This window comes from Anopheles arabiensis, chromosome 2 (genome assembly GCF_016920715.1).
Source record: "Anopheles arabiensis isolate DONGOLA chromosome 2, AaraD3, whole genome shotgun sequence".
Lineage (NCBI taxonomy): Eukaryota > Metazoa > Arthropoda > Insecta > Diptera > Culicidae > Anopheles > Anopheles arabiensis.
Window position 1 is genome coordinate 7747015 of NC_053517.1, and position 14046 is coordinate 7761060.

At 45.4% G+C, this 14046-nt stretch overlaps 1 protein-coding gene across 4 annotated transcripts in view; it reads right to left on the minus strand.

Annotated features, from left to right (window-relative positions):
• The window catches only part of LOC120893371 (hemicentin-1), a 124401-nt gene that overhangs the window by 25944 nt on the left and 84411 nt on the right, over nt 1-14046 (minus strand). For 3 of the 4 annotated variants that reach the window (XM_040295197.1, XM_040295196.1, XM_040295198.1), the window contains 6 exons: nt 10038-10073; nt 6155-6505; nt 5866-5976; nt 2278-2490; nt 1997-2166; nt 1792-1927 (listed from right to left, as the gene is read on the minus strand). In XM_040295197.1, the coding sequence (XP_040151131.1) occupies nt 1792-1927; nt 1997-2166; nt 2278-2490; nt 5866-5976; nt 6155-6505; nt 10038-10073 (1017 nt within the window). The remainder of the gene's footprint in view (nt 1-1791; nt 1928-1996; nt 2167-2277; nt 2491-5865; nt 5977-6154; nt 6506-10037; nt 10074-14046) is intronic. The other variant, XM_040295199.1, reaches the window with a different exon arrangement.

A 14046-nucleotide genomic window follows, 5' to 3' on the forward strand; every position in this document is an offset into this window, starting at 1 on the left:
CACGTTCCGGTCCGGAAGCAAGGGGAAGCGCTTCCGGACAAGCGGTAGCGAAAATAATTAACTATTTCAAGCGGTGCTAAGCATTTTATGGACGAATACGTATGCGCCGAAAATAGAAAACAGCGTCGCGTAAAATATTGATATGCCGGTCCATCACTTGACGCGTGCGGCCACCGAAAGGGAACACCGCGGGGAGTTGCGTGGACGCTCGCGGGGCTAAATGATGATGGTTATCTCCAGCGGGGATTCGGTGTCCTGCACGGCGAAGCCAACGGGCGAAAGTCCCCCAAGCAGGGAGGCGGGTTAAAGCACAGCTGGAGATCGTGTTATTGCCGATAATGATGATAAGCATGCCGTGTGGGACAGTGTGTGTGTGTGACGATGGGTTTGGGAGCCGCAGTCCATTTCAGAACACGTAATGGAATTCGGCTAAAATAATGGTAGTCGGCTGTGGACAGCCAGCATGTCCAGCTTTTGAGTGGCGCCAGGAGAGGCAAAATAAACTGCATCCAAATGTAATTGGACAACACACACACACACACACACACCAACACACTGCAGTGCAGAACTGATAATTGGAGAATTCAGTAAGAGAGCCGGAGAGGATGCCGCCTGTACCGCGGGGAGGAAATAAATTTCATTAATTCCAGTTTAGGCTTAAATGCTTTTAATTACGGAAAATTCAATAAAATCGAACAGTAATTATTTTATTCATGCCCCACGTTCAAAGGTAGGGAAGGCGGGAGTGGCAAAACGGGTTGAAGTGAGTGTAGATTGGGAATATGCACCAGCGCAGTGGAGGTGCGATGAAATGTTATGCACTTTCGCGTTCGATATTCATGACATGATTAAAGCTCATCAGACTCCATTCGCCGGGACAGCAAAAGGCAAATACAAACTCTCACACAAACTCATCCACATACACTAACACACAAACACACCGATGCCATTCCATAAATCAATGTGCAACCGCAAGAAGGTCGAAGCACAAAAACCATTAGCTTTTGCAGTGTGTGTGTGTGTGTGCGGCAATCGTCAGCAGTGCGCCAACATTAGGCGGACTTTCGGGAGGGCACCGATGCGCTATCATCCTGCTGCTTGCTCTATTCACTTTTCCGGACGCTGCGTGTCGAAAGGGGAGGCCCGTTTCTTCGGTTTGCTGAGGGTTTGCAATAATGGCCGGTCGTAAGTTACCTCCAACCGCCGGCAGGTTTCCCCCGTACTAGTTTTCGGAACATTTCCGGCCAGGATCGTCATCTACGAGACGTGAAGAGAAAGAGGGCGAGTTCCGTTCCGCTTGATGTGCCCCCGTTTGCCCAGGAGCTCGGTGAGTGATAAATTGTGTCGTGTACTATTTTTCATCCGCACTCTCGGCCGCTACCGCATGTGCACACAGTGCCGCATGTGCAGCACATGTACTGCCAGCATCCGGTCGAGATCCTGGCCGAGAGAGAGAGCGAGAGAGGCCTTATGCCTTACGCTTTGAATGATTAGTTGGCACCGGGCACGGGCAGAACCGCCGAGAAGTCGGGTACCATTTTTGGGGGGAACCAACGCGGAAACTTCTTCTTCCCCGCTGCAGTGATAACGAGCTGGTAGAACGCACCATTTCATCTTCCATACTACATCGCATAAATAACCGAGGCCATGGCGAAAGGCACGTCGCGCGATATTTACGGAAGTCGTTAAAGATTTCATCACCTCGCGTGTTAAAGCGCTCGCACGTCCACTCGGCATTTGCCGTAATTTATACCTAACGTACGGGGGCAGCGGCGCTGTCGCTGTACTTACATGCAACACTTATGATGCGCTTGTCCTCGATCGAACCGCCGGAAAACCACGGATTCGACGCCCGGCAGGTCAGCTCAGCGCCATCGTTCTCCGCCGTCACCCGCAGGGTCAGTATGCTGGAGGTTAAGTTCGCGTCCTGCAAAGTGAAACCTGTTAGTTAGTGTGTCGGCGTCCATTGGAGAGGTCGAACCAGGTCGATACTTACATTGCTGTCGGTATGCACGGTAATGTCGGCACTACGCAGCGGCTCACCGTCGAGCAGCCAGACGATCTTCGCCGCCGGGAACGATCCCCACGCTTCGCATCTAATTGGAACCGGACGGCCCGCCGTAAGCAGCTCGTTCGGGGAAATGATTTTCACCCGCAGTGGTTTCACTGTTTCAGAGAGCAGAGAAGGAGGGGGAGAAGGAGTAAGTACGGAACGGTCGGTCGCGGTATGCCTATCGATTCGCCCAGTGGCAGTGGAGGGGGACATCGTTTACTTACGGTGTACTTGGATGGCAACTTCCTTCGAGACGGCCGGCACTAGCTTCGAACCGGCCGCGCGGCACTGCAGCTTCGAGCCGAAAAAGTCCCTCGTGACGGTGCTGATGAATAGTTGATTAACCATGGCGGACGTTCCTTCCACGGCGGATGGATGGCTGGTGCTGGAAATTTCTACTCCATCGCGCCACCACGTCACCCTCGGTGGCGGCCGGCCTAGAACGGGCGGGAGGATGTGCAGAAATAAGCGGCATTATTTATTTAAATTGTTTGATTCCAACCATTTCAGCGCGATGTCAACCAGCCGAAGACGTTTGCCGTGCGGAGCAGAACGCTCATCGAAATTAGGCAAAGCACGGAAAAGCTTATGTTTTATTTATTGTTCGGGGCACGAGCCGAGAGAGCTTTACAGAGCTGTGCGAGTGATTTCAAATCACTCCAAGTGGGATGTTCCTGTTTTGTTTAAAGCTACCTTTTTGGCTAATGCTCACTTTTAAACCTTTTACTATCAGAGGATTATTCTGCTTTTTTCCATAATCACAAGCTCACAATCACACTCGTTCAAACTTGTTTGTAAGCTTTAAAGCTTGCAGCGAACGCTTCACGCTCACCCGTTACATTTATTTGATTTAGTTTTTCGTTGGTTCTTTCTTTCCCGTTCCGCAACGCACACAAACTCTCCACGGACTGGAAAATCGTCCTGCCGCCCCATGAACAGACATTTCGTGCCACTTTTCGACCATGAATATAAAGTGTTTTTTCGCACATACATCCGCCGAATGTTGCGTTCTCTCGCTCGCATACGTGGCTTCTCTACGGCTAACGGGAACGTAGTGCCCGGAACAACGGAACATTTGCGCTGCTTGCCCCTGTTTCCATACCATCAAAACACAGCACTTGGCTTCGCTTCACACTTGTACACTTCACATGTACATCTAAATAAATAATAAGCCTATTTACGGCATGGAAGCGCGGGTGAGGAGATAGTAAGGACGGGTAATAAAAACCTCCGCCAATGATGAGAAAAACTTAGGGAAATAAGTTCGTGCATCCAGTTTATCAACTTCCTAGCAGCCGATCCGAGCAGCGCGCCCTTGGAACGCGTGAAAGACCGCCGCGTGGTGTGCCATGTTGGGAACATGAGACCCTTGCGTTTGGATGGAATCTGTAAGCCAACGAACAGAATTTAGTGGTTCACGTTGTGTTGTGGACGGAGTGATGAGGACGACGGCAACATCGACAGGCTCTGCGACATCAGTAGGCCGCTTATGCCCATAACCCTACTCGTTCGTGGCGATCACGGCTGCTTTTATGTTGCATCCTTTGCTCCCGAGCAGTGGAAAGCTGACAACCATTTTAGAGTAACATCCTTTGCGCTGCAATCATTTATTTTCCTTGTGGCCCACGAGACAAGGCCGAAGAAGTTAGGGCGGCCTAGAGCTGGCATGACACAGCGAGACAAAAAAAAAAAGCAAGTACGTACGAGCACCGAAAGTGAATGGTCTATCAAATGTTTGAGCTAAATGGAAAACTGGAAAGTGGTTACGTGTATGAACAACTTTTCGTGGAGTGCTCTTGTGCTGTGGGGCGTATTTCTGACGATGTGCTGGCAAATGTTCAAGGGCAATGCGTTTCATTGGAAACACTTTGAAGTGGGGTTTCCAACAGCTCAGGGAGTAGCATTTGGCTGAATGGTATGAGTTTGGTAATGCATAAAATTACAATAATTGTGTGGTTGTTGAAAATACAAAGTTCAGTAGCTTTGCCTTATTTACACAGTTTTAATCACACGCTTTAAAAACAGCTCAAAGCCAAACTAGTTTTTGTTGAGCGGCTGCAAAAGCGAGCTTAGATTATAATCAATTTTAAACTCAACATTTTCATTTTCATTCTTTTACACGATTGTTGTAACTCATTCTCGGTCAACTAAGGTTCTTATATAAGCAAATATTTTCTATACAACCGAACATGTAAGCTGAAGACACGATTGAATTCAAGGCAATCCGTGAGTCAATTTTGCAATCAGCTCCCGATACACCACCTTTCAATACGGATTGCATTATGATAACAAACAGCAAAGTGCTCCAATCCGTCCTAAAAATGGAACCGTATGAATTGAATAATCAAACGCTGACTATCTTATCTTGCCTCATTCCCCTCCCTCCAGCGGTTACTTTCGCTGATCGATTGACATCAGATCTTCTGCGCCCGTGCACAAACAGACCACGGTAAAGAAAAGCCCACCCACTTCCCGCCTAAAAGGGAACGTGCTGTAACGGGCCCGTGTCGTAAAACGGAAGGATTTGCCGCGCCAACCTATGCCCTAAATTCGAATGCAAACAATTTACATTCGAAACCGTAGACCGAGGCGCCCTTGGCGTGGCTGTACCGACACGAGTGCCCTTGTAGGGTTATGTTTACGGTGACTTTTTACGAGCTTGCAGGCATTACCGGTTCCACTGCTCGCTGTTATCAACATCATCACCATCATCGAGCTAGATAGGTGTCCCCGAGCAACCGCCTGAACTTCGCCCTTGTCGAGAAAATTTATTTATTTTTATTTTATTTTGCCTTTTCCGTTTTTCCATCATGGAGGGGTAGGCAGTTTGGCAAGCGGGGGCAAGGATTGTCGGTTATTGGTGAAGCAATTTTCAGCTGGCAAGTTTCGGTGGAACGACAGTGTTAGTAAGGTTGACGTAAAACGCGAACATACACAAAAAAAACAGTTCTGTAAAGGTAAGGCAAACAGAGGATTGCAGAGGCAACAGTATTGGGAGCAATCGACGAAGTCAGCTATCGTCTGGCGTGTCGAAATGTTGGTGCTGCTATGCCTGCACGGGCTGAAGGATTTCTTTCCTGTCCCGGAACGTCCACTTCTATCTTCAGATAGTCTGACAGACGCAGCAAAAGTACCATACGCTGCCACTGTACGTTCGGCATGCGATCGAGTGGAGCTCGGATTTCGTGATGTGTACACAGGACATCTGACTCCGTTCAGCCCCGGGGCTTGTTGTTGTTGAAACGGATTGCAGTGGTATCAAGCAGCAGTACAGGATACGCCCTATCGACACATTGAGCTCGTTGCAGTTAAATGCAATCTTTTCCCGTCCCTAGTGAATCCGCTCGAAAGCATAAAAACAAGCCGCCCGAAAATGCTACAAGCTTTAGCTGCACACGTAACATAAGCAGCAGTTGGGGGCAGTTGGAAAACACACATTTACAGCGCACTGGAAACGATGAAACGGATTTGCGCATGCTATTCATTTCACGATGTGTTTCACAGTCACGGAGCCGGCATGTGCTTGGATTGACTTCTACGACATTTCTTAGAATGATCGAATATTGACATATGCTCAGATTATTCTGCCGGAATCAAACGTAAGCATCTGTGTGCACGTGTACAGAGCAGTTCGATGTAGTGATGATTTCAGGAGAAAACGGATTTTACTTCTATGAGATGCTCGAAATACAGCATGTGAATTAGTGTACTTCATTTTTTGGGGAAGATTAAAAACATGCCCTGTACAGCAGCTCGTTAAACAGAATTTTGTTAGCTCGTAGGTAAAACACGGAATTTCCCTGATTACTCACCTCCGGAAACCTGACAGGACAGGAAAAGCTCGTGTCCCTCGCGAAAGGGTCCAGCGACGGTTGAGATTTCCTTACCCTGTGCGTCGAATATTCTCGGTTCTTCTGGTGGCACTGTAAGCATAAGAAACAGATCAACCGACGAAGATACCAATTTGTAGGATTAATTCTTCCATCTTTTTATTGATGATCTATGGTGCAAATGTTTTGCTTTTTATGAATAAATTTTCCCTGCCCTGTAGAAATCCCCCAACAGAAAACTCAACAGGAAACCACCTGCCGAATCACTTACCAGCCAGCGTCAAATTGACTCGGTAGTTGCGCGTGGGCGAGTTGAAGTAGTCCACCCGGCACCGGTAGACGCCACCGTCGGACGTTTTGATGTTGCGTATCTGCAACCGGGCCTCCTTCGGTGTCGCCCCGACCGAAAAGAACAACCGCTGGCCGAGGTCGTTCGCGATGGTGGAATGCTGGGCGGCCGATATCGGTACGCCGCTGCGCGAATCCAAGCTGTAGAGCGGAATTCCGGTGGAATCTTTAAACCACAGCACCAGCTTGACGCCGTCCTGTGACGACGGTGCCGTAATGTCGCACGGTAGCTCCGCATCGTGATCGATCGCCGCCCATACAATGCGCGCTGGAACTGTGTGTAGCGATGGGAAGGAGAGGGACAAATTGAGCGATAAGACAGGGTGTAAAAATAAAGTTGCTGCTAAGGAACTAGGGAAATATATTTAACCATGAAGCGTAACGTTATTAAACTAGCTATAGCATGCAGTGATTTATGAATCGAAGGTGAAACATTTAAGGGATAAACGATGAAGAAATCTACCGACAGGAGTTATATGAAACTTTATGCTAATGCTTCTTGAATAAAAGATTTAACTGCTTCTTTCGCTTATTTTCTACGTGCTACTATTTTTCTCATAAACAGTAGTATGATTGAACATAATCGTTTGCTATGTTTACTCAGAAAGCAAAAGAATTTCATCAAATCTTCATAAGTCTTAGGGGACCTTAGGAGAGACTAGTCTTAATGAAAATCCTTCGCTCTTTTGAGTCGTTCATTTCTGGATGTCAAGTTAAGCAATGACGCTTGTGTCTTCTCTATGGTCTGTCTTTGGCGAGTTTCGACCATGGTCCTCAGCTCAGGATTAAGCCATCAGTGAAATAAAAATAGATCCATCCAGTCTTACTGACATGTTCTAAGACGGTTGACCTGGTTTCTCCCACTCTATGCAACATGATACAGCATCATGTCGACATGTTATGAGATGCAGTAGCATCATTTGCCTGAATATTGAAAGAGGATTTTAATAATATTCCCCACCTGTACCTAATTGAAATATCATACTGGACGCAATAGTTATTTAATAAAAAATAATAATACATTGCTGGAACATGAGCTGGAACATATTGCTGAGTTATTTTTCGACCTCCTTCACTAGAATCATATAAATGCTCTTCTCCAAAATTGTTCATCATTGCGCTTTGAGTCCCACAAAAGTACCAGCAAAGCAAAGCAAAACTATCAGCAAAACCGATTGGTAAACTGGTTTGATTAAAACCAGTATGCAGTACTTAGCTTGATACGCGCATTCTGCAGCTGAAAGGCATAAAGCTCCAGTAGCGTATTACACAACTTTTGCCCCGTATTAAATTAAGGCATCCATCCACCTTTCCACCATCAGCTGTGATGTAGATTGCATTTAAACACTAATAAATATTATACGCAGAATTATCGAGGCCATCGAGCTCGGCAGCCACGCTGCAAGTAATCCCTGCAAGCGCTATCTCTTCTAGCGTTAATTATTAATCGTATGCCTGTCAGCCAGCTAGCTGCCCATCGAAATAGCACCACGTACACAACCACACATACCGTTTGTCTGCCGGGCTGTAATTGTTGTGCTGTAATCCGTAGCAAATGTGCATTAGCCTGGGAAGCTGAGTACGTAAGCCATCTTCTGGGGGGGAGGGAGGGCTTGGGAAGACCATCGCCACCCACTGCCATCTCCAATGCAATTTTCTACCGTCGTAGCTTACCGAGCCGAAAACCACTAAATAATGCAAATAATTGCAAACGTAGTTACGCCCCCATGTGTGATGGCTCGCTGTTGCGGGTGGCCGCTAAGGCTCCCTCACCGGATCAGGCTTTGTGGCCACACATTATCGTATCAAAACTAAACCAACGGTGTCTTCCTCCCTTGCCACACCTGTGTGCATATTTAGTGGTAGTTGTAGAGAGTAGTCTTGCTACTACAGAAGGCCTTGCCAGCGAAAACAAGAAAACGCACTACATTCCGATTGGTGTGTCGATATGCCCACGCGTGCCCCTACTATCGCCGGGGAAGAAGCTTCCTTGCTGGTGTACCCAGGAAACTGTAGCGCTGCGGTATCCCAGTAAGTCCGGTTCATTAATTTTTAATCTCTCTTCTACACCTGCTATTTCGGGGAGTAGTGTGTTGAAGGTTTTTTTGCTTTCACTTTTGTTTCTGCTTTGCGCCAGACTATGTGTAACCGCCTATCGAGGCGACCACCGGACGAGAAAGTGCTTTGCTCATTATCCCGAAAGAGTCGTAAAAAATAAATCCTACCAAAACCATGGGGCTCCGAGCATCCATTGGTCGTACATTTCTCAGCCCACCATCTCTACCACCAAGGAGAGCTGCTTCGGCTTCGTGCCTACCTAGAGCTGACCGTACAGGTGTGTAAATTGCAACCAGCCACCCGTCAGCCGAGTGTAAAATTGGCGATGAACAAGGCAAAACATGGTTCATACGTCGCTTGCCATAAGTACATATACACAAAAACGACGAAAAAAAAGGAAAACGAATCGCTGCAACATAAGCGTAAAATTGTTGTTATTTGTCCCGGTGAATGCTTCACGTCAGAGTTTTTGCGAGTCTACTGCAACGAGTAAAAAAACCCAAACGGAAAGCCCAAGTGCAGTACACTTGGAAGCCTAAGGCGGTGCACGCTTGACTCGAGAGCCCCGAAGCATCAACGCCTGGACGAGGACGCTCTGAACAGGGAGTTAAACTGATGAAAACCCGTCTCCAAAGTGCCATACACGAAATGAAAGTACACCAGACCCGTGGGTTGAGTAAATAGCGCACCAAATGGGCAAAAAATAGCATCCCGACACAGAAATACTAAGCACAAGTGGCGATGCTGGCACACGGAGAAAACAGGCATAAAATCACAGCAGTAACAACATATTGTGGGGACTTATTTTTGTTGAATGTTAAAAAAGGATTAGAAGATTATGTGGGGCAGCAACATACGAGCGTCACTCTTTCGGGGTTGGTTGAACGGAACAACGAGATCGTTTTTTTTTTTTCACAACAGCAGAGCAGGGCATGGGATGCCAGGAGTACGTTGTACTGGTGCCTGGTTCCACATAACGAATCCCATACGGGGAATCCCATTTTCCACAGCGTCTGCATACACACGTGTACGCCTTGTTTTGTGTAAGACGATCAAAAAAACTGGACGGATGTTTGTCTACTGGCTTAGGTGCGCAGCTGGTGTGGAAAACGGGTTTATCCCGTGCTTCCAGTGCACGAGCCGGAAACGGATGATCAACTTCACGGAAGGATCAGAGTATTCGGTTTGCTAAAAAACAGGATGTGACTGGTTTGCAGAATATGCACGTGTGTGCACGCTAGAACGAACTGTTAATTATGATGGTGGACACTTTGGAAATTGGTAGCTTGATGTGTAAGAAGCAAACCTGAATGATGCATTTTCAAGATATTTGATGGCACTCAACTATGAATGAATTGTATATGTATGATAACGTTTGTAGCTTAACATAAACATATAACCGTTTGTAGCTTAACATAAACATAGAACCTACCAACTAATTGTTTGAGAGTAGAAGCGAAAAGAGATGAATAATAAGTTATTTTTTGCATACAGACAAACATAATAAGAAATGAATGGTATTTGTATACTAAAATTGTTTGCAGGTTGGTAAAAATGTTCTCAATTCATAAACATTCATTACTAACTATCTATACTGTATCCATTCCAAGAAAAGAATGAATGTAATAACTAAATCCAACAAATTTGATAAATGCAACGACAAGTAGGAAAGAGATTATGAACAGTAAATTAACGAGCATAGGGATATGCGGCATCATTCTACGGATTACTACTCAAATCGTACGTACTGGTGTCGACTGTGGCGGTTGTAGGTGTAAACTTTCCTGCAATTGAAAACGGTTACGTTTGAACGAATTGGCTCATAATAGAAGGATTAGCATGATTTGTGTTCACATATGTAATGCTCGTGTGATGAATCGTATCATTGGGTGTGAGTGAACGAATGTAAATGAAGAGATGTTTACGCGACGTTCTTAAATTTATGATTAGATTGAAACGGAACGCTAGCTTCAACTGAAATTTGAACAAAACCTCACATTAAAGTGTGCATTATGTTTTAATTTCTGAGAACACGTTGCCCTCCCTTTGTACAGCATTTCCAGCTACGGGATCGAGAAATAAATAATTGTTTGCCAGGGGACAAGGAGGCCACCCAAATTTTCGGAATTTTCATTGCCGCAAAACAGAAAAGTTTTTGTGCGTGCCATCACTGGCCGTGACGATTCCTGCACCGTTCGCGATTTGCAAACAGACGACGCTGCTGGTTCGAAATCATAAATATCCCAAATTCGTGGAATCAGTATTTTGACGGAACGGTCGTACCAGGGCCCAGCGGGACACAAAGACTGGACAGCTGAAGAATTGCACACAGAAAACACATGTTTTTGCTGCGCCTTATTGGAATCCATTTTTTTGTTGGTAAATGTAAAGAACCCAACACAAAAGTTTGGTTGCCATCGCAATTGCAAAGAAAGATGAATTAGTAGGGAAGCAAACTTAGCATTACAATTAGGAGAAAACGAAAGCTATTGCATTTAATGATGTTTTAGTATGAGCTAATTCAGTGGTAGCCAAGTGTAGCGTGAAGTTAGTGTAATGGTTGTGCGTGTTTTGTTAAGTTCTGCCTTATGCTGTGTTATTTTGTGGTCTCACGATTAAGTCAGTTCAAATTCACGATCGGTTTGGACGTACCTGGAAAGAAAGGAAAGGAAAACCGCATTAGAAAATAATTTTGAACTAATAGCACCGTCTAATGCAATCAAAGTTTATTAAGCTGTCAACAGCTCCCACAATCATTATTTAAAATACTATACACTTCCATGACTAGACTGCTAGTAGTATATCATCGCTTCAATGAAGACTACATCTGCTACTGGTTAATACAAGAGAGACCCAAAAGAGACACAAAAAACACAATAATTCACACAGACAAACTGCTGTGCGCAAAATTTAATCTAAAATAGCACCCTACCAGGCACGCGGTAGATTGTGGACTTCGAGTCGGGAGTAGAAAAAGAAGGAAACAGGAGCGGACCGACGAACGAGCGAACGAACGAACAAACGAACACATGCAGCATCATTTGACACTCTGTCGGGACCGGAAACGTACTGTCAACTGGGTCGGGTAGAATGGATTTCCATAACGAACGTGCTCTCCGCCCGTTTTCTCGCCCGTTTCGCACACAGAACCTGCACAGTGACTCGCCGCATATGGCTCATGCTGTCTCATAAGTGGTACGGTGGAAAATGAAAACAACCCGGTTGCGTCCCGTCCATTTGGAGCATGCGAGACATATTTATGTGGTTAATAAAGGCGAAAAAGATCGACAGGAACGAGACGCGGGAACATGGTCGAATGACTATCATTTCGGTCCGTGGTGCAACCTTACAGCGCGACACAACAAACTCCCAGCCCAGCTAGCTTACACCGCTTGATTGACGGAGAAATGGGATATTACGTTAGAGCTTGCCACCTCAGCAACGGAACAAATCGTGTAACGTTTGCTGGATATAAGAGTTAGATTAATAAGGCTTACATTAGTTAGCACTCCTCCGAGGATTTTGTCATGAATGCTATGAACATCGTCGAAAAAGATCAATTTCCTCAACGGTGTAGTGATATTTTTAAAAACACACAAGGCAGACGAAGCAAATATTTGTGTTCATACTTGCGATATCTCTTTGTCAACAACCAGCTCTACCAACAAGAGGATATAAATTGCACTCTGACCTGCAAAACGAAGCCCCCAAAAGCAAATGACAAACGCAAAGTCCTTCACGGTCAACAAACTTTTGCACCATCTGTTCGGTACGCCAAACTGGAAGGCACTGTCGCTAACTAAACAGACCGAGCGAGGCTCGCACCTTCCGACCATCCCGACGTAAGTAAACGACCTTAATCCCGGCGTCTGGTTTGTGCAAGCATTCTTTTGAGGTACCGATTTTGAGGTTATGCTGATTTGTTATTGACATTAAGCATCAGCATGAGCTGGCGATCCATTGCTAGCTGCACGTCTGGTGAATATAATCCCTCGCACGACAGAATCCTCCGCTTTATGAGGCAGTTTTTTTTTCATATTTTCCAAGAGCACTGGTCCGTTGTCGAGATCCATGATGGTTCCTGTAGTGGCAAAACGAACACCGTGATGGCGTATCGATTGAGCTTTCCCCGGAGTGGATTTTATTTACTGAACAATTATGCTAACAACAGGCAGCACGGCTTAGTAATCGCCATTGCCTCGTTTCCCGTAACGGTTATAGATTTCATAACTTTAACGACGCCTGGAAGAACGGCCCGTTCTGCCAGCTACAACAGAGACGGTCTGTGTCGAGTAAGAATGCAGATTACAAAAACGAACAATAAAAACTGCTGGCTCCTGTGGCGTTGGAAACTCATCTGCATTTTCATTAAGTATTACCACGAACCAGCGCTGACAACAAGATTTGCCTTCTGCTTTTCTGCACCAGCATGGAAGGATTTATCTCCGGCAAAACCACACTGCATCAACACGGCTTAGTACATCAACACCTGCATTACGTTGCACAAATAGCGCAACGAGGAGATGGGTAATGGGGCAATGGGTCACATCTTGCTCCATTGTTGTTTGGATCTCTAGGCAACAGCAATCATGTCTACACATCATGACTACACACTCCCCAGAAGCTGGCAAAAGAAATGACATTCTTGCTGTATCCAACAAGGGTTGCTCGTTTGTTCGACGCATTACAACCATAATCTATCGTTTGATGTTGTACAGTTCGATAGTTCACTTTTAACACTCCAAGGGGATTTTCTTTGAATGTAGATGTCGTTGGCCTGTTTTGTCTGGTGCAGCAGCACAAAACCAGAGCGATTTATTGTTGGTAAACACCTTTCTTTGTAGTGACTATTACAGAAAAAGTAACTCCATACAATAAGCTTTGAATGGATGTCTCTTGGCCCGGATTGAACTGCTTTCTTCAAGCGATCAACAAAAATCTTTACTTCATCTTAGCAGGATGTTTAACTTCAAAGGGAAAATTGATGACAGAGCCACAGCTTCTAGTCCAGGTCGTAGATGTTGCCATCATGATGTGATTAAAATTTCAGATGTGAAAGGTAAATAGCTGAACAAATTTAATTTTCTGATTCTGGTTCTCCTTTTTGTTATTGGGTTCTGGTCGTCTGCATGTCCATTTTGTATACATTTACCATTAAACACATTCATTCAATTAAATTTTAGAATTGATGATCCAATTTAACATATACTTCCGAGTAACTTATCGAATTAATTTAGGAAGCGAATATTACAAAATAATAAAAGGCTTCAATTTGCCCATCCCATGCTTACTTCCCCAATGCAATTATTCTTCCATTCTCTAGGGTTTCCAAGCCAGCACGTGTACGGAAAAAGCTCATCAAAAGCTTGAATCAAATTCACATTCCCAGCGAAATGAGCACGCATTTCTCAGCATGGTTCTCAACTGTCGCGCTCAAAGCAACCAACAAGTGAACGGAACGGAAAGTACACACAAACACAACAAAATTTCCCTTTTCCGCTAGCTGTTCTAGCGCACACTGCTCAAAAAGTTTCCCATTTCGCTGCGTTCGAAGTAAATTGATTTATTTATTTCCGCTTGCCCGGGATTTGCTATTGAGCTGTTGGTTTTGTACAACTTTATTCACGCACACCGTACAATACCGCACCGTACAATTGCATTCTCCCGCACTCGCACCGTACAATTCGAAGGATAATTCAGAAGAGAGCGATCGTCCGATCGAACACCTACTTTTATGCGCACCTGCTTTGCTCTCAC